This window comes from Lolium rigidum, chromosome 2 (genome assembly GCF_022539505.1).
Source record: "Lolium rigidum isolate FL_2022 chromosome 2, APGP_CSIRO_Lrig_0.1, whole genome shotgun sequence".
In the NCBI taxonomy this organism is placed as follows: Eukaryota; Viridiplantae; Streptophyta; class Magnoliopsida; order Poales; family Poaceae; genus Lolium; species Lolium rigidum.
In genome coordinates, this window is record NC_061509.1 from 220,467,501 (window position 1) to 220,488,337 (window position 20,837).

The window sequence follows — 20,837 nt, forward strand, 5'->3', positions numbered from 1 at the left end:
ATCTTTCCGAAGTTTTGTGCTTGCACTTCTCAAACCTTACTAACAATAAACATCATCGGCTATACTCCTTGATATATCAATCTTTTATTGTGTATGTATGAAAATTATCTTTTATTGCCGCCGCAACGCGCGGGGTATCAACTAGTATCCTGTGAATCGCAGCCCCGTTCGAGTGGCGCGCCCTCCTCCGTCCGATCCCGGGAACGTGCGGCTGAGATCCCGTCACAGCGAGATCCGGGTGACAGCCCACCTCAGGAGCGCGATACAGAGCGCGCCACGTGTACGGGGCCAGATTCCCTGGGGCAGTGCGCCCCATCTGGCTGGCGGGGCCCATTCGGCAGTGAGGGCAAGAGGGTGGACGCCTGGACGGGGCGCTTTTAAATAGCGTCCCCCACCGGTGGACTCGGAGGCGGCCTCCTCCTCCCCCCGCATAAACCACTCGTTCTTCTTGCAACTCTTCTTGGCAACAAGAGGAGGAGAGGAGAGGGAAGGGTGCTCGCCCTCGCGCTCGCGCTCGCGTGTGTGGTGTCTCCTCCTCCTCCGCCCGATCTGCGCCTCTCCGGCCGGCTCTTGCGCAGCTTATCAGGTAAGCATTGGCTTCCCTAATTCCGTTTCTTGCTATTTTTGTTCGTAGATTAGTTCCGTTATGCCGCGGATTCGTGCGGGCTCTGGTTCTTTCCGGCCTTCCGGGGCGGCTGGCATGTCGGGGATTGGGGATTCGCGGCGAGGTACGCTGTTTGGTCGCCGAGGCTGCCGCCGCCTCGGGCGACGGCCGCCCGCGTTTCAGCCCCTCGCCGCAGCCTCCTGGACAAGATCTGGAAGGAAAGGGGCCGGCCGCCGATGCGAGCACGGGTGTGACATAGCCGAATGACTCCTGAAGTTCGCCGGCCCCGAGTGGCGGCAGAAGACAGAGGTGGCCGGGCGGTGGCGCATGTCGTGTCTCCTTCCACCCCCCTGGATTTGACTGTAAAAGGGCATGAAATTCTCACCCCCACGTCTCCTGCCCATTCCGATGCGGTTTGGTTGCCGCAGAGGATTGACCAGATCTGCAGGATTTCCGTGCGCACGGTATTCAGATATACGACTTTCCGGCCCCGATCCCTGCTCCTCTGCCGTTACCACTCAGTCAGTTTTGCTAGATTCCTAAAAAATACAGCCTTTTTGTCACAGCCGCCTTTCCGTAGCTCCTGCTGATTTTTCTGCAGAAAAGCAGATACTGTTACTTTACATCATTTCTTTCACCCTCCCTGCCGTGATTAGGCCGCAACAATGCTTTTGCCGCTAGTTAATCCCTCGTCTCTTCTTGCTCCGAGGGACTGTAGATATACGAACAATTTTGACCTTTGAGAACCGGCAAGGGTTCAGATTTTCAGATAGGCCACAGCCAGATTTTTTCAGAGAGGCAAGTTGTTGGCGCGGTCGTTATTGCTGACGCAGCAAAATCTCCCCGTTTTCCAATCCAACGGAACGCGGCCGGCGAGTCGTTGGAGTACTACAACCGTCGTCACAGCCAGAGAGAGAAACATGGAAAGTTAGGCCGTTCCTTTCGTGGTCGGCGGCGGCCGGCTCGTGCGTGCGCGGCGCGGGGCTCTCGACCTAGAAAAAGCCATCGTGATATCCTGTCGCCGGCGCATGGACGGTGGCGATTGTCCCCTTCCGTTCCGTGACGCCCGCAGACAGACAGGCGGGCCTGCGTGGGTCAGAGCCCGCAAATATTCGGCCGTGCGGGGCCCAGATCGCAGGCCCGCTTCGACCACCAGTCGCCGGCCTGCGCCACCCGTTTTCCCCTTTCACCTCTCGCCACAGATACAGCTTTGCTGGACGCGCGCAAATGTCTCGCAAAGGCGCAGATCTCGGTGCGCTACGCCGCAGGCTGGTCCTCCTCCTCCACTTCCCCGTGTTGCTTCCTGCCCGCACTTCCAACTTTGGGTACTAGCACCCTGTACTTGGCTCTTGCCACTACATGTGCCACGCTCTCTGGTCCTCGGCCTAACCACGTAGCAGCATCCATGGATCATGATCCTCCAAAATTAATGCCCCGGATCAGCAAATCATCCTAATCAGCTCGTGCGGCCAAACCGGCAGCTGATGCCCAGAATCAGCAGAGTCCGGCCGTCTTCTTCTTTCGAAGCCGGCAAGGAGACGGCGTCTGAATCGGAGGAGATCCACCTACTACCCGGCAGGCTGGGCGAAGAAAGATGCGCTCTTATTGTTTAACGTGGTGATCACGTGCAGCGCACCTCGTTTTACCCCTGTTCAGTGGTCTCGGCCACTGTTGAGCTGAATTGTGGTGGGGAAGTGTGTCTCAAATGAGGGCCCGTAGTGGTGGTAGGTGAGTGACTCAGCTCTGACTGAAGAACACGTCCTACTCCTAGCAGTCTTCAGGCTTACATTTGACCGTGCAAGGCGTGTTTGCAGGATTTGGTCACCAAGTATACTGGACATGCGTGTTAGCAGGCTTTGGATGAATTGCCTTCTCTGAACACGTTTCTGGTGTATGATAACTTTAATTTAGCTTTCACAATTTAGGCTACATACATGACGGAACAAGCATTTTCCGTGCTAGTAGTCAAATATGGGAAGGAACGTCAAGACTTGCTACTTATCAACCGATCACCATTTCCCCAATCTTGTACTACGTCTCACTCTACTGTATACTAGCCACGGTATGGTCAGTCGATTTGTGTGCGTGGGTATTCAGAGGCATGGGGCAGATTGGAGTTTAGCTGAATAAAAGTACGGCCAGTCGATTTGTTTGTGTGCTTATTCAGACAAGGCATGGGCGGATCTGAATTTCAGCAGGGTACATGTGAAGCATCCGTGGTGCACGCACCCGAAACGGAATCTGAACACTTTGCAGATGCCATTGGGCTCGCACATGCTACCATCCCCCAACTTGCCATGTCACCTCGGAATATTTTACCAAGTTCAGGCAGGAAGGAGAGAAAGTGATGCCTTGCATCTTGGCACACTGGCACGGCACCACCGTGGGCTCTATAATAAACCCCTCCTGCCCGTGCTCTGTCTCCTATCTCTTGTGTTTATGCTTGCCTCGTGCACTCGCAGAACTCAAGTAATAAAATACAACTCAACTTGCAAGGAGATATTTTCATTCATAGCAGTCTTCATTATTCCTGTAGAATATACTGATGTACTCTTCTTTATATGTTGCCCTTCTGAACCCGTTGTGATATATAAATTCATGTACACTGTTTGATTGCCTCTGCTTCTCTTTGTTTTCAGCAGCAAACATGGGTGCCGGCGGCAGGATGACGGAGAAGGAGAGGGAGAAGCAGGAGCAGCTGGGCCGCGCCGACGTCGGCGCGACCCTCCAGCGCTCGCCCACGGACAAGCCGCCCTTCACGCTGGGGCAGATCAAGAAGGCGATCCCGCCCCACTGCTTCCAGCGCTCGGTGATCAAGTCCTTCTCCTACGTGGTGCACGACCTGGTCATCGTGGCCGCGCTTCTGTACGCGGCGTTGGTCTGGATCCCCACCCTCCCGACCGTGCTGCAGCTGGGCGCGTGGCCGCTCTACTGGGTGGTGCAAGGCTGCGTCATGACGGGCGTCTGGGTCATCGCGCATGAGTGCGGCCATCACGCCTTCTCCGACTACTCGCTGCTCGACGACATCGTGGGCCTGGTGCTCCACTCGTGGCTGCTCGTCCCCTACTTCTCCTGGAAGTACAGCCACCGTCGCCACCACTCCAACACCGGCTCCATGGAGCGCGACGAGGTGTTCGTGCCAAAGAAGAAGGACGCGCTGGCATGGTACACCCCCTACATCTACAACAACCCCGCTGGCCGCCTGGTGCACATCGTGGTGCAGCTCACCCTCGGGTGGCCGCTGTACCTGGCGACCAACGCCTCGGGCCGCCCATACCCGCGCTTCGCGTGCCACTTCGACCCCTACGGCCCCATCTACAATGACAGGGAGCGCGTCCAGATCTTCATCTCGGACGTCGGCGTGCTGGCCACCTCGTTTGGCCTCTTCAAGCTCGCGTCGGTGTTCGGGTTCTGGTGGGTGGTGCGCGTCTACGCGGTGCCGCTGCTCATCGTCAATGCGTGGCTGGTCCTCATCACCTACCTGCAGCACACCCACCCGGCGCTGCCGCACTACGACTCCACCGAGTGGGACTGGCTGCGGGGCGCGCTCGCCACCATGGACAGGGACTATGGCATCCTCAACCGTGTGTTCCACAACATCACGGACACCCATGTTGCGCACCACCTCTTCTCCACCATGCCGCACTACCACGCCATGGAGGCAACCAAGGCGATCAAGCCCATCCTCGGCGAGTACTACCAGTTCGACCCCACCCCCGTCGCCAAGGCTACGTGGCGTGAGGCCAAGGAGTGCATCTACGTCGAGCCCACCGAGGACCGCAAGGGCGTCTTCTGGTACAGCAACAAATTCTAGGCTGGGACATTGGGTCTCATGAACCCTGCTGCTGGAATGTGAGGAAGAACTCTGGAAGAGATCCTACACCAACAAGCTCTACCTACGTATGGTTGGTTAGTCTTTATTAGATAGAAGAGAGCATCTGGGCGCAAGGAGGAAGACTATCATCACCGTGCCAATGCTAGAAGAGTTGCAGCAGGTGCAAAGGAGTAGCGTGTCCGTGGCTTTGGTCGTCAGTTCCGTCGTCTTTACTTTCTCTGCCTTGTAGTCGCCGGTTTAGTTTGGCCGGTGACCGTCCCTTGTGTTGTGTGCGTCTGTCACTGCATTGGCGTCATCTCATCGTCCCTGTGTTGTGTTGTTGTAGACCATCTCATCTCGTGTTTATGGCGGAATAACTGAACATCAAACGGCAACTTTTTTGAGAAATCTTTAGACTTGGCGTCAGTGAGTTTTGTTCTGCCTTATTTGTCTCTGGATGAATGGATGATTGCTTGCTCTATCGACCAAAACCACCCAATCTGGTTTCTCAGGAACTCATCCACACGAAAGACGTGTGGGAGCAGGGCCACGGCAAGCATGTTTTGTTCCCTACTTCTCTTTGCTGCAGAGAAAAGATTGTGTCCGATATCTATGCTCTTGTCTCAGTGGTTGTGGTTGGTACTTCATGTCAGCTGTACTGTATCGTCACACTCACACCGTGGTCCAATCGCTCTGCAAGTTGTGGTAAGAGCGGTCCAAATCCCAGCAATTTTGCTTCTGTGCGGCTGCAATGGAACTGCAATTGTGCGCCAATAATCTTGGCAATTATGCCTGTGAAGTTGCGATTCTGAGGACCGGGGACGAGCTTGTCGAGCCTCTGCTGAAGTGTCCAAACATACCTGTAGCTGTACTATGCAAGAACTGATGTTCCTTGGCGGGGGCAACATTCCCACAATCATGCGCCACGACTCGCAGGTTCAGTGCAAGCACGGAAGTTCCAGCAGAGGATCCGCCGAAGCGTAGGGACAAGCTGCCAAGTCGGCTCACCGGTCACGGCTTGTGCCGTCTTCCACAGCACAGGCATATCCGCCGCATATGCACGTTGGAAACGCGATGGGAACGATGCGTGCCGAGGATAACAAACAGTCTATGTTGCCTCGCCTCGATGTTAACGAAACGCCTCCACATCAGGTGTTGCTCGATCTCGCCGGCGTCTCGTCTCTTCGATCGGTGGCTTTTGTGACGCCTTGGCAACTACTGATGATGATACACGGGTATATGCGGCTGGTTTTTGAAGAAGGATCCTCTCAGCGCACGCAACAGTGATAGATTCAGGCCGACTGGCCGAGACTTCACCGATTATTTAGAGGCTATGAAATCTTGGGCTTGTTTGGTTATGTAATGTGTTTTCCGGCTCCATGGATGAAAAAATTGGTGGTTTGGTTGCTAATCGTTTTTCGTGTTCTTGGCTAGCATGAACTTTAAAGCATCCTCGGGCCTATCTCGGGTGAAACGTTCGAATCAACCATTCTTGGTGGGAAAAACGTTGTCGAGTGAAGGAGTGCCGAGTGAAGGAGTGCACGGGGAAAACAATGGAGATGGCGGGAAATGGAAAATTGGCTCCGCGTTTAAGTGTGAAAAGTAGCTCCACCGCCTTCTTAGTCGGTCGCCACCATCAGTGGCGAAGCCAGAACATTAACCCTGCGTAGTCATGTTAAACTTGTGTAGTCAAATACATATGTTTGTACAAATTTTAAATTACTTTTTACACACTCTAAGCTTGTATTGCCAAAAAATTGTGTAGTCAAATGACTACACAGCCAAAGCGTGGCTCCGCCACCGGCCACCATTATAGAACAAATTCCATCCTCACTTTTCCTATCATGCAGTGAAGGTGGTGGCTGTGATTCAGATTTGGCGCATCAGCTGCTCCGACTTAGCAGATCTCCAGCATCGGCTATGTCACCCTCTCTTTTCGCGGTCCAGCAGCGATGGTTCTCGCAAATCTGCGGCACCAACGAGCCGTCTTCCCAACATCCTCTTTTCCTAGTTGTCTTTGGCTCGGGTAGCATGACCACGCCTTCAACCAAGGCTATAAGCACCTATGACCCACTCCCGCCCCCTACCATTAGTTGTGTAGCTCGTTTGTTTCTACTTCTGGCCGATAAAGTTGTTACTTATGCGAAATCAAAATGTTTAGCAGAGCAATTGAATCTTTGCGTTCTTGTGGCTGCACTCATAGTTTGACTTCAGGCCTGGATACTTTTGATCAACCAGAGAGCGATTCGTCGCAAGGCCCTCCATCGCATCTCATTTTTTAGGGCGAGAGAGAGAGAGGGGATGGCAAATTTAAGCTACGGAGAGGCTACCAGTATGCTTAGATTGAAAAGATTCCCTTTTAACCACCTTGTGAGCATGGGGGTAGAGGGATCGCTCTGGAAGATGCAGTGAGCGTTGTAAGCGCAGTCCAAATCACAGCAATTTTGCGTCTGTGCGGTCGCCATGGAACGGCTCTTGTGCGCCAATAATGTTTGAAATTATGCCTGTTAATGTGAGGACTGGGGACCAGCTCAACTGTCTGTCTTGCAAACTGGAGCTACGGCCAAAAACATCGCGCCCATGCCTTGTAGACTGCAGTTGTACTATGCAAGAATTGATGTTCGTGGCGGGGACGACATTCCCTCAAGGCCTCAATCATGCGCCATGGCTTCGTCGGTTCAGCGCACGCACGGAGTTCCAGCGGAGGACTCGCCGAAGCGTAGGGACAAGCTGCCAAGTCGGCTCACCGGTCACGGCTCGTGCCGCCCTCGCATCCGCACGTTGGAAACGCCATGGATGCGTGCCGAGGAAAACAAGCAGGCCATCTTGCTTCGCCTCGATGCTAACGAAACGCATCCATGGCACGGAGCCTTGCAAGATACTCGCCGGCGTCTCGCCTCTTCCATCGGGGGATTTCGTGACGCCTTGCAACTCCTGGTGGTGATGATACTCTGGATACGGTTTGACGTCGCACACGCGACAGTGGTTCACGCGGAGGCTTCACATGGTTAGAGGCTACGAAATGAAATCTTTGTGGTCGCCAGCATTGCGAAGCCTGCAACGCTCCAAGTACCGAATCGCCGACCGGCCGTCCTGTTGCAGATACGCCGGGGCCCGTCCGGCATATTCGTGGTCTCGTGGAGAGCTGTGCCGACCTACCTCGAGGCCCTCCACGGACGGATATAGAGCTGTCTCTGACCATGACGCCGGACCAAATCAGCTACATTTCGAACCCGGCAATTGGGAGGGGCAGCGATTTCCTGTTGGCGAGTCCTGGTCACTCGCATGGAAGACAAAAATATCAGTCTCTTGAGCGCTCGGGTCCGGTCCAGGGGCACCGGCCGGCTGTGCCAACGCGCAGCCTGCTGTACGAGCTCGGCCGGCCGTCCGGCGGCCAGCAGCCAAGCAGCACCGTTTCATCCAACGCACAGCTCACAATTCCTGGAACAGCAACGACATGTGTTCCTTAGATGTGCAAACAGTTCTACTACTACTATAGACCTCACAATTAGCGAGGCTCGGCCCGCTGTCTAGCTAAACTGAGAATGGTTTATCTAAACCGGGTGTGTTGGTTCAGTTTTGGCCGTCGTCTCGTTTGGTTCAGGTGTAAATAGGCTTAGCTTGACAAAGGTTTGGTTTAGTTTGCTTTGGCGTATAAAACAGGTGGGTATAGTTGGGTTTGGGCCCGAACGGGTCTGGTTCCAAACAAGTGAGACCACCCATGGTTCCCACCCAGTTTTTTTTTTTTTTTTTTGAACAGGAAGGGTCCCGAAGGACCTAGGGCTTCGATTCATCTGCGGTGGAGATACATATTACAGATAAGGCCAAGAGAAAATAGGAAATTACAAGCAAGCCCTTGCAAATTACAGTGAGGACCTCAAGAAGAAATTGAAAAAAGCGATCAGGTCCAGCTCCAGCTTCACCACTGCAGAGCTCGTCGGAGTCAACCTCTGTGCCGCCGGGGACGAGACCACTTGGGGCACAGCGGTGGGAGCCAACTCCGTCGAGCTTGAAGAGCCTCCGAGTCGGCAAAAAAGCTTTACAGAGGAAGTTGCTGCTCTGAGGACGGCTTGTAGCCGTCGCACGAGGAAGGAGGGGCCGCCCTTCGGCCATGGGATACGGCAGCAGTGGCGCCGTAGAGATCCTCCGAGGGTCTTGCAGGCGGCCTGTCGCCACCATACAAGGAAGGAGGGGCTGCCTTTCAGCCATAAGATCCGGCGACAGAGGCGCCGTGTGGATCCTCCGAGAAGAAGCCAATCTTCTCTGCTGCAGATGCAACGACCATCTGAGAACAACAAGCAACAACTTCTTCTTCTCGTCACCACGGCGAGGAAGAAGAAGGGGCCTGCCGCTACACATCAGACCACCAGATCCGCCCGGGACGGCCTTATTTATGGAGATCTTCGCCTCCCTCCACCGCCTCATCTCCAGCTCCGACCTCCGAAGCTCGACGAGGAAAAGAAGGAGAGCAAGGCAGTGCCAGATCTGGCCGATGAGATCTGCCACTTCCCTCCCGGCATGAGCGCCATACGCCATAGAGGACCAAAAACTAAACCTAGAACTAACCCTATCTACTCCGGCGCCATCTCCTCTCCATCTCCGGCCGGCTACCCCGGCGGAGAGGAGGAGGGAGAGGCCCGGCAAAAGAGAAGGAGGCCGCAGGAACTGTAGATGGAGGAGAGCGAGTTGGGGGGAGAATAGCCGCGGCGCGTTCCCACCCAGTTGAGGAATCGGTTGCTAAGCCTTTCAGCTCAACAGTTTCCGTCAGCGTCATGACACAGATGCATAACCACGTAGCGTACGTGGACGCGCCCATCGTCTTCTTTCTCGCGACGAAAGGCTTAAATTATGTACCTGCATCATCACGACACATCGATTACAGTTGCAACCACGCAACAAGCTGAATGAAACGCAAACTCCCACGTGCCGCGATGTTGACGCTGCGCGTCTTCATTTCCGTCTACACACAGCAACTGAGCAAAGCGGTTGGCCACGGCCGGAAAGCTCCACGGGCGCTTGCATGATTTTGATGTCCGAGTACAAAACAACGACCTCATTCTCTCCATTGCTAATGCTCCGCCCTTCTCCATTGTTGATGCAGCAAGAGCGACTGCAGGGACGGTACAACTGGGTCTGGGCCTCATGACATGGATGACTACGTTTTTTTATTGAAATGGGAGCAAAGCCATGCCTTTGTATCAAGTGAGGCACATAGACTTTTCATTTACTGCACAATTCATAATATTCAACCTATTACTATCATGGACCATCTAAGGTTGAGACATGAATCAACCACTGAAAAACAAAAAAGCAACAAAATTCAATTCATCTTGAATTCTACTACTGTGACGCCAAACAGTAGCTTGGAAATAAAAGTCACGAGCGACCGTCAACAGCCGATTGCATCCAATAACCATAGGCTCTTGGTGATCTTCTAGGAGAAGATATGGCCAAAGTTGGATCTATTGCACATCTCAATGAATAACCTGCAAAAAAATTAGTACTCTTTTGTCTATCGAAAACATAGTCATTTCTACTTGTCCAAATAGCCCAACATAAAGCTGACATACCAATCAGTATTCTAGATTTATCACACTTATTTACATCATTCAACCAATTGCTAAACATATTAGTAATATTAGTTGGAGATGGAATGCTCACTAGTAGAAATATGGCCTTTTGCACCGGTTTGTAAGGGCCATATGCACCGGATGGCCAACCGGTGCAAACCATCCGGTGCAAAAGGCCCCCCCTTTTGCACCGGTTGGCTTACGAACCGGTGCTAAAGGGGTCACCACGTGGCCGGCTGTGGGGCGCTCGTCGGGGAGCTTTTGCACCGGTTCGTAATACGAACCGGTGCAAAGGATAGTGCCGCGGCAGCATTTAAGTGCCCTTCCCTGCCGCGGCGAGTCCGCCGCGGCAGGGAATTGCACTAAAACGCTGCCGCGGCAGAGACTCTGCCCCATTCGAAACACGGTATAATATTAATGCAGACAATTCAAATATATATATATATATATAGCAAACCATTATATTACATATATATATATCGATCAAAGTGACACACGTTCATGCATATATATATATGTCTACATCAACTTTGATTTTGCATGTCGGCCACATAGTGTTCTCCGTCTGGAGCTATGACTTGCTCAAGTAAGAATCCCGCATACATGTAACGGCGAACGTGCTCGTCCTCTGCTGCAATGCGCTGAGCTACCTCCTCCGGCGGGGCCAGCTCCCTTTGAAACGAACGTGGCCCATAAGACCTCCACCAGAGAATATCCGGGTCGACGACGGGACCCGGATTCCGCACCAAGGTGCGCGCCCCGGAAGATAACACCTCCCAGTGCCACCCCGGCGGAGCCCAGTCCCGAACTTCCCCCATCTGTTGCATCTCCTCTAAAATTGTCCTAGCTCCAGGACGCGGAGGGCGCGGCATCGTATGCAAACTAATATTGAATTTGAATAAATTACTTATGAACATATAAATTTGACTACTACTTCTGTAACAAAAATTTGTCTAACATATATTTTCTAACTACAATTTTCTAACATTTTTATCTAAGATATTCTAAATTTCTAAATTTCACTACTATTTCTAAGGTTCTAAGATTTATCTAACATATTCTAAATTCTAAATTTCTAAATTCTAAATTTTCTAACTACAATTTTCTAACAAATATTTTCTAACTACAATTTTCTAAATAAATCTAACTAAAATTTATCTAACTTAGATTTCTAAATTTCACTACTATTTCTAAGGTTCTAAGATTTATCTAACATATTCTAAATTCTAAATTTCTAAATTCTAAATTTTCTAACTACAAATTTCTAACAAATATTTTCTAACTACAATTTTCTAAATAAATCTAACTAAAATTTATCTAACTTAGATTTCTAAATTTAACTACTAAATTTTCTAACTAATTAAAACAAAAAAAACAAAAAAAAGAGAAGGGGGCGGCCGGCTCACCTTGCCGCGGCTAACGGCCGAACGACGGTTGGCGGCGCGGGCGGGGGCGGCGGCGCAGCGCGGGGGCGGCGGCGCAGCGCGGGGGCGGCGGCGCGCGCGGGCGGGTGCGGCGCGGGCGCGCGCGGGCCGTGGTCGTGGCGGCGCGGGCGCGGAGGAGAGGCCGGCGGGGCGGGCGTGGGCGCGGAGGAGAGGCGGCGGCACGGGCGCGGAGGATTGGCCGGCGGCGGCGAAAAATTGGGCAGCACCTCCCCTCTAATTTGGTCCTCGCGCGAATGGAGAAGAAGGGGCGCGCGCGGGGAACAAATAGGAGGGACCTTTTGCACCGGTTCGTGGCTGGAACCGGTGCAAAAGACTCTTTTGCACCGGTTCCAGCCACGAACCGGTGCAAAAGGTCAAATTTTTCGCTGTCTTTTTTGCTTCTTCCCGCCTTTTTTCGCTGTTTTCGCCACGACGCTGCGCAGTTTCCGCCACGACGCCGAGCGGTTCCCGCTGATACGTCTCCAACGTATCGATAATTTCTTGTGTTCCATGCCACATTATTGATGTTATCTACATGTTTTATGCACACTTTATGTCATATTCGTGCATTTTCTGGAACTAACCTATTAACAAGATGCCGAAGTGCTAGTTGCTCGTTTTCTGCTGTTTTTGGTTTCAGAAATCCTAGTAAAGAAATATTCTCGGAATTGGACGAAATAAAAGCCCGGAGGCCTATTTTCTCACGAAGCTTCCGGAAGACCGAAGACGAGACGAAGAGGGGCCACGGGGTGGCCAAACCCTAGGGCGGCGCGGCCCCACCCCTGGCCGCGCCGGCCTGTGGTTTGGGCCCCCCGTGCCGCCTCTCGACTTGCCCTTCCGCCTACTTAAAGCCTCCGTGACGAAACTTCCAGTACCGAGAGCCACGATACGGAAAACCTTCCAGAGACGCCGTCACCGCCGATCCCATCTCGGGGGATCCTGGAGATCGCCTCCGGCACCCTGCCGGAGAGGGGAATCATCTCCCGGAGGACTCTACACCGCCATGGTCGCCTCCGGAGTGATGAGTGAGTAGTCTACCCCTGGACTATGGGTCCATAGCAGTAGCTAGATGGTTGTCTTCTCCCCATTGTGCTATCATTGTCGGATCTTGTGAGCTGCCTATCATGATCAAGATCATCTATATGTAATTCTATATGTTGCGTTTGTTGGGATCCGATGAATAGAGAATACTTGTTATGTTGATTATCAAAGTTATGCTTATGTGTTGTTTATGATCTTGCATGCTCTCCGTTATTAGTAGATGCTCTGGCCAAGTAGATGCTTTTAACTCCAAGAGGGAGTACTTATGCTCGATAGTGGGTTCATGCCCGCATTGACACCGGGACGAGTGACGGAAAGTTCTAAGGTTGTGTTGTGCTTGTTGCCACTAGGGATAAAACATTGATGCTATGTCTAAGGATGTAGTTGTTGATTACATTACGCACCATACTTAATGCAATTGTCCGTTGCTTTGCAACTTAATACTTGGAGGGGTTCGGATGATAACCTCGAAGGTGGACTTTTTAGGCATAGATGCGGTTGGATGGCGGTCTATGTACTTTGTCGTAATGCCCAATTAAATCTCACTATACTCATCATGATATGTATGTGCATTGTCATGCTCTCTTTATTTGTCAATTGCCCAACTGTAATTTGTTCACCCAACATGCTTGTTCGTCTTATGGGAGAGACACCTCTAGTGAACTGTGGACCCCGGTCCAATTCTCTTTACTGAAATACAATCTACTGCAATACTTGTTTTTACTGTTTTCTCTGCAAACAATCATCTTCCACACAATACGGTTAATCCTTTGTTACAGCAAGCCGGTGAGATTGACAACCTCACTTGTTTCGTTGGGGCAAAGTACTTTGGTTGTGTTGTGCGGGTTCCACGTTGGCGCCGGAATCCCTGGTGTTGCGCCGCACTACATCTCGCCGCCATCAACCTTCAACGTGCTTCTTGGCTCCTCCTGGTTCGATAAACCTTGGTTTCTTTCTGAGGGAAAACTTGCTGCTGTGCTCATCATACCTTCCTCTTGGGGTTGCCCAACGAACGTGTGAAATACACGCCATCAAGCATATTTTCTGGCGCCGTTGCCGGGGAGATCAAGACACGCTGCAAGGGGAGTCTTCACTTCTCAATCTCTTTACTTTGTTTTTGTCTTGCTTTATTTTATTTACTATTTTGTTTGCTGCACTAAATCAAAATACAAAAAAATTAGTTGCTAGTTTTACTTTATTTGCTGTCTTGTTTGCTATATCGAAAACACAAAAAAATTAGTTTACTTGCATTTACTTTATCTAGTTTGCTTTATTTACTGTTGCTAAAATGGCTACCCCTGAAAATACTAAGTTGTGTGACTTCACAACCACAAATAATAATGATTTCTTATGCACACCTATTGCTCCACCTGCTACTACAGCAGAATTCTTTGAGATTAAACCTGCTTTACTGAATCTTGTTATGAAAGATCAATTTTCTGGAATTAGTTCTGATGATGCTGCTACCCATCTTAATAATTTTGTTGAACTATGTGAAATGCAAAAATATAAAGATGTAGATGGTGATATTATTAAACTAAAATTGTTCCCTTTCTCATTAAGAGGAAGAGCTAAAGATTGGTTGCTATCTCTGCCTAAGAATAGTATTGATTCATGGACTAAATGCAAGGATGCTTTTATTGGTAGATATTATCCCCCTGCTAAAATTATATCTTTGAGGAGTAGCATAATGAATTTTAAACAATTAGATACTGAACATGTTGCTCAAGCTTGGGAAAGAATGAAATCTCTAGTTAAAAATTGTCCAACCCATGGACTGACTACTTGGATGATCATCCAAACCTTCTATGCAAGACTAAATTTTTCTTCACGGAATTTATTGGATTCAGCTGCTGGAGGTACCTTTATGTCCATCACTCTTGGTGAAGCAACAAAGCTTCTTGATAATATGATGATCAACTACTCTGAATGGCACACGGAAAGAGCTCCACAAGGTAAGAAGGTAAATTCTGTTGAGGAATCCTCTTCCTTGAGTGATAAGGTTGATGCTATTATGTCTATGCTTGTGAATGATAGGACTAATATTGATCCTAATAATGTTCCGTTAGCTTCATTGGTTGCACAAGAAGAACATGTTGATGTGAACTTCATTAAAAATAATAATTTCAACAACAATGCTTACCGGAACAATTCTAGTAACAACTATAGGCCATATCCTTATAATAATGGCAACAGCTACGGTAATTCTTATGGAAATTCTTACAACAATAATAGGAATTCACCCCCTGGACTTGAAGCTATGCTTAAAGAATTTATTAGTACACAAACTGCCTTTAATAAATCTGTTGAGGAAAAACTCAATAAAATTGATATTCTTGTTTCTAGAGTTGATAGTCTTGCCTCTGATGTTGATCTTTTGAAATCAAAAGTTATGCCTAATAGGGATATTGAAAATAAAATTGTTACTAAAGCAAATGCCATTCAAGTTAGAATTAATGAGAATATAAGATTAATGGCTGAACTGCGCGCTAGGTGGGATAGAGAAGAAAATGAAAAACTAGCTAAAGAGAAGAATATAGCTAAAGTTTGGACTATTACCACCACTAGTAATGCTAATGCTACACATGTTGCTGCACCTCCTACTCATACTAATAAAAGAATTGGTGTTAGCAATGTTTCCACTTCTAATGCAAAGCACGAAAAATTGCCTGAAACTGCTAAAACTGCTGAAACTGCTTGTGATAAAGCTGCTGAAATTTTTTCCAACATTGGGGATGATGATCCCATTGCTTTAGATTATAATGGTTTGAATTTTGATGATTGCCACATCTCTGAAGTTATAAAGTTCTTGCAAAAACTTGCTAAAAGTCCTAATGCTAGTGCTATAAATTTGGCTTTCACGCATCATATTACAAATGCTCTCATAAAAGCTAGAGAAGAGAAACTAGAGCGCGAAGCCTCTATTCCTAAAAAGTTAGAAGATGGTTGGGAGCCCATCATTAAAATGAAAGTTAAAGATTTTGATTGTAATGCTTTATGTGATCTTGGTGCAAGTATTTCTGTTATGCCTAAGAAAATTTATAATATGCTTGACTTGCCACCGCTGAAAAATTGTTATTTGGATGTTAATCTTGCTGATCATTCTACAAAAAAACCTTTGGGTAAAGTTGATAATGTTCGCATTACCGTTAACAATAATCTTGTTCCCGTTGATTTTGTTGTCTTGGATATTGAATGCAATGCATCTTGTCCAATTATATTGGGAAGACCTTTTCTTCGAACTGTTGGTGCTATTATTGATATGAGGGAAGGTAATATAAAATATCAATTTCCTCTCAAGAAAGGTATGGAACATTTCCCTAGAAAGAGAATAAAGGTACCTTATGACTCTATTATTAGAACAAATTATGATGTTGATGCTTCATCTCTCGATGTTACTTGATACATACTTTCTGCGCCTAGCTGAAAGGCGTTAAAGAAAAGCGCTTATGGGAGACAACCCATGTTTTTACCTACAGTACTTTGTTTTTATTTAGTGTCTTGGAAGTTGTTTACTACTGTAGCAACCTCTTCTTATCTTAGTTTTGAGTTTTGTTGTGCCAAGTTAAGCCGTTGATAGAAAAGTAAGTACTAGATTTGGATTACTGCGCAGTTCCAGATTTCTTTGCTGTCACGAATCTGGGTCTATCTCCCTGTAGGTAGCTCAGAAAATTACGCCAATTTACGAGCATGATCCGCAGATATGTACGCAACTTTCATTCAATTTGAGCATTTTCGTTTGAGCAAGTCTGGTGCCATTTTAAAATTCGTCAATACGAACTGTTCTGTTTTGACAGATTCTTCCTTTTATTTCGCATTGCCTCTTTCGCTATGTTGGATGAATTTCTTTGATCCATTAATGTCCAGTAGCATTATGCAATGTCCAGAAGTGTTAAGAATGATTGTGTCACCTCTGAATATGTCAATTTATATTGTGCACTAACCCTCTAATGAGTTGTTTCGAGTTTGGTGTGGAGGAAGTTTTCAAGGATCAAGAGAGGAGTATGATGCAACATGATCAAGGAGAGTGAAAGCTCTAAGCTTGGGGATGCACCCGGTGGTTCACCCCTGCATATATCAAGAAGACTCAAGTGTCTAAGCTTGGGGATGCCCAAGGCATCCCCTTCTTCATCGACAAATTATCAGGTTCCTCCCCTGAAACTACATTTTTATTCGGCCACATCTTATGTGCTTTTTCTTGGAGCGTCAGTTTGTTTTTTGTTTTTTGTTTTGTTTGAATAAAATGGATCCTAGCATTCACTTTATGGGAGAGATACACGCTCCGCTGTAGCATATGGACAAGTATGTCCTTGGTTTCTACTCATAGTATTCATGGCGAAGTTTCTCCTTCGTTAAATTGTTATATGGTTGGAATTGGAAAATGATACATGTAGTAATTGCTATAAATGTCTTGGGTAATGTGATACTTGGAAATTGTTGTGCTCATGTTTAAGCTCTTGCATCATATGCTTTGCACCCATTAATGAAGAAATACATAGAGCATGCTAAAATTTGGTTTGCATATTTGGTTTCTCTAAGGTCTAGATAATTTCTAGTTTTGAGTTTGAACAACAAGGAAGACGGTGTAGAGTCTTATAATGTTTTCAATATGTCTTTTATGTGAGTTTTGCTGCACCGGTTCATCCTTGTGTTTGTTTCAAATAAGCCTTGCTAGCCTAAACCTTGTATCGAGAGGGAATACTTCTCATGCATCCAAAATACTTGAGCCAACCACTATGCCATTTGTGTCCACCATACCTACCTATACTACATGGTATTTTCCCGCCATTCCAAAGTAAATTGCTTGAGTGCTACCTTTAAAATTCCATCATTCACCTTTGCAATATATAGCTCATGGGACAAATAGCTTAAAAACTATTGTGGTATTGAATATGTAATTATGCACTTTATCTCTTATTAAGTTGCTTGTTGTGCGATAACCATGTTTACTGGGGAACGCCATCAACTCATTGTTGAATATCATGTGAGTTGCTATGCATGTTTGTCTTGTCTGAAGTAAGGGCGGTTTTCACATCAAATGGTTTGAGTATGCATACTGTTAGAGAAGAACATTGGGCCGCCAACTAAAGCCATGAATCATGGTGGAAGTTTCAGTTTGGACATAAAACCTCAATCTCTTATGAGAATATTAACTTTTGTTGAATGCTTAAGCATTAAAAGAGGAGTCCATTATCTGTTGTCTATGTTGTCCCGGTATGGGTGTCTAAGTTGAAGAATGATCAAAAGCGAGAAATCCAATGCGAACTTTCTCCTTAGACCCTTGTACAGGCGGCATAGAGGTACCCCTTTGTGACACTTGGTTGAAACATATGGTATGCAATGATGATCAGTGTTAACCCAAGCTAATTAGGACAAGGTGCGAACACTATTGGTACACTATGCATGAGGCTTGCAACTTATAAGATATAATTTACATGATGCATATGCTTTATTACTACCGTTGACAAAACTGTTTCATGTTTTCAAAATCAAAGCTCTAGCACAAATATAGCAATCGATGCTTTTCCTCTATGAGGACCATTCTTTTACTTTCAATGATTGAGTCAGTTCACCTATTTCTCTCCACCTCAAGAAGCAAACACTTGTGTGAACTGTGCATTGATTCCTACATACTTGCTTATTGCACTTATTATATTACTCTATGTTGACAATATCCATGAGATATACATGTTACAAGTTGAAAGCAACCGCTGAAACTTAATCTTCTTTTGTGTTGCTTCAATACCTTTACTTTGAATTATTGCTTTATGAGTTAACTCTTATGCAAGACTTATCGATGCTTGTCTTGAAGTACTATTCATGAAAAGTCTTTGCTTTATGATTCACTTGTTTACTCATGTCATAGACATTGTTTTGATCGCTGCATTCTCTACATATGCTTTACAAATAGTATGATCAAGATTATGATGGCATGTCACTCCAGAAATTATCTTTGTTATCGTTTTACCTGCTCGGGACGAGCAGAACTAAGCTTGGGGATGCTGATACGTCTCCAGCGTATCGATAATTTCTTGTGTTCCATGCCACATTATTGATGTTATCTACATGTTTTATGCACACTTTATGTCATATTCGTGCATTTTACGGAACTAACCTATTAACAAGATGCCGAAGTGCCGATTCTTTGTTTTCTGCTGTTTTTGGTTTCGAAATCCTAGTAAAGAAATATTCTTGGAATTGGACGAAATAAAAGCCCGGAGGCCTATTTTCTCACGAAGCTTCCGGAAGACCGAAGACGAGACGAAGAGGGGCCACGAGGGGGCCACACCCTAGGGCGGCGCGGCCCCCCTTGGCCGCGCGGCCTCGTGGTGTGGGGCCCTCGTGCCGCCTCTTGACCTACCCTTCCGCCTACTTAAAGCCTCCGTGACGAAACCCCCGATGCCGAGAGCCACGATACGGAAAACCTTCCGGAGACGCCGTCACCGCCGATCCCATCTCGGGGGATCCTGGAGATCGCCTCCGGCACCTGCCGGAGAGGGGAATCATCTCCCGGAGGACTCTACACCGCCATGGTCGCCTCCGGAGTGATGAGTGAGTAGTCTACCCCTGGACTATGGGTCCATAGCGGTAGCTAGATGGTTGTCTTCTCCCCATTGTGCTATCATTGTCGGATCTTGTGAGCTGCCTATCATGATCAAGATCATCTATATGTAATTCTATATGTTGCGTTTGTTGGGATCCGATGAATAGAGAATATTTGTTATGTTGATTATCAAAGTTATGCTTATGTGTTGTTTATGATCTTGCATGCTCTCCGTTATTAGTAGATGCTCCGGCCAAGTAGATGCTTTTAACTCCAAGAGGGAGTACTTATGCTCGATAGTGGGTTCATGCCTGCATTGACACCGGGACGAGTGACAGAAAGTTCTAAGGTTGTGTTGTGCTTGTTGCCACTAGGGATAAAACATTGATGCTATGTCTAAGGATGTAGTTGTTGATTACATTACGCACCATACTTAATGCAATTGTCTGTTGCTTTGCAACTTAATACTGGAGGGGTTCGGATGATAACTCTGAAGGTGGACTTTTTAGGCATAGATGCGGTTGGATGGCGGTCTATGTACTTTGTCGTAATGCCCAATTAAATCTCACTATACTCATCATGATATGTATGTGCATTGTCATGCTCTCTTTATTTGTCAATTGCCCAAGCTGTAATTTGTTCACCCAACATGTCTGTTCGTCTTATGGGAGAGACACCTCTAGTGAACTGTGGACCCCGGTCCAATTCTCTTTACTTGAAATACAATCTACTTGCAATACTTGTTTTTACTGTTTTCTCTGCAAACAATCATCTTCCACACAATACGGTTAATCCTTTGTTACGGCAAGCCGGTGAGATTGACAACCTCACTTGTTTCGTTGGGGCAAAGTACTTTGGTTGTGTTGTGCAGGTTCCACGTTGGCGCCGGACTCTCTGGTGTTGCGCCGCACTACATCTCGCCGCCATCAACCTTCAACGTGCTTCTTGGCTCCTCCTGGTTCGATAAACCTTGGTTTCTTTCTGAGGGAAAACTTGCTGCTGTGCTCATCATACCTTCCTCTTGGGGTTGCCCAACGAACGTGTGAAATACACGCCATCACTTCTTCTGTGCGCATCATACCTTCCTCTTGGGGTTGCCCAACGAACGTGTGAAATACACGCCATCAAGCATGTTTTCTGGCGTCGTTGCCGGGGAGATCAAGACACGCTGCAAGGGGAGTCTCCACTTCTCAATCTCTTTACTTTGTTTTTGTCTTGCTTTATTTTATTTACTACTTTGTTTGCTGCACTAAATCAAAACACAAAAAAATTAGTTGCTAGTTTTACTTTATTTGCTATCTTGTTTGCTATATCAAAAACACAAAAAAAATTAGTTTACTTGCATTTACTTTATCTAGTTTGCTTTATTTACTATTGCTAAAATGGCCAACGCTGAAAATACTAAGTTGTGTGACTTCACAACCACAAATAATAATGATTTCTTATGCACACCTATTGCTCCACCTTCTACTACAGCAGAATTCTTTGAAATTAAACACCTTTCTTTTGAATCTTGTCATGAACAATCAATTTTTGGAGATTAGTTACGATGATCTTGCTGCCCATCTTAATAATTTTGTTGAACTATGTGAAATGCAAAAATATAAAGATGTAGATGGTGATATTATTAAACTAAAATTGTTCCCTTTCTCATTAAGAGGAAGAGCTAAAGATTGGTTGCTATCTCTGCCTCAGAATAGTATTGATTCATGGACTAAATGCAAGGATGCTTTTATTGGTAGATATTATCCCCCTGCTAAAATTATATCTTTGAGGAGTAGCATAATGAATTTTAAACAATTAGATACTGAACATGTTGCTCAAGCTTGGGAAAGAATGA

At 47.2% G+C, this 20,837-nt stretch overlaps 1 protein-coding gene across 3 annotated transcripts; it reads left to right on the plus strand.

The window, feature by feature from the left end:
- Positions 1-401: 401 nt before the first annotated feature.
- Positions 402-4,826, plus strand: LOC124692997 (fatty acid desaturase DES2). Of its 3 annotated transcripts, none has more exons than XM_047226434.1 (2): positions 402-586; positions 3,244-4,826. In XM_047226434.1, exon 2 carries the CDS (start codon positions 3,252-3,254, stop codon positions 4,416-4,418), a length of 1,167 nt encoding a protein of 388 aa, XP_047082390.1. In that variant the 5' UTR covers positions 402-586; positions 3,244-3,251; the 3' UTR covers positions 4,419-4,826. The 3 variants fall into 3 exon arrangements, with proteins under 3 accessions (XP_047082390.1, XP_047082389.1, XP_047082391.1); XM_047226433.1 differs by having other exon boundaries at positions 3,247-4,826; XM_047226435.1 differs by lacking the exon at positions 402-586 and adding an exon at positions 2,703-3,151.
- The last annotated feature ends 16,011 nt before the right edge of the window (positions 4,827-20,837 follow it).

Bases quoted from the DNA above. Each gene is read 5' to 3' on its own strand.
- LOC124692997 (XM_047226434.1), top strand. From the start codon at position 3,252: ATGGGTGCCGGCGGCAGGATGACGGAGAAGGAGAGGGAGAAGCAGGAG.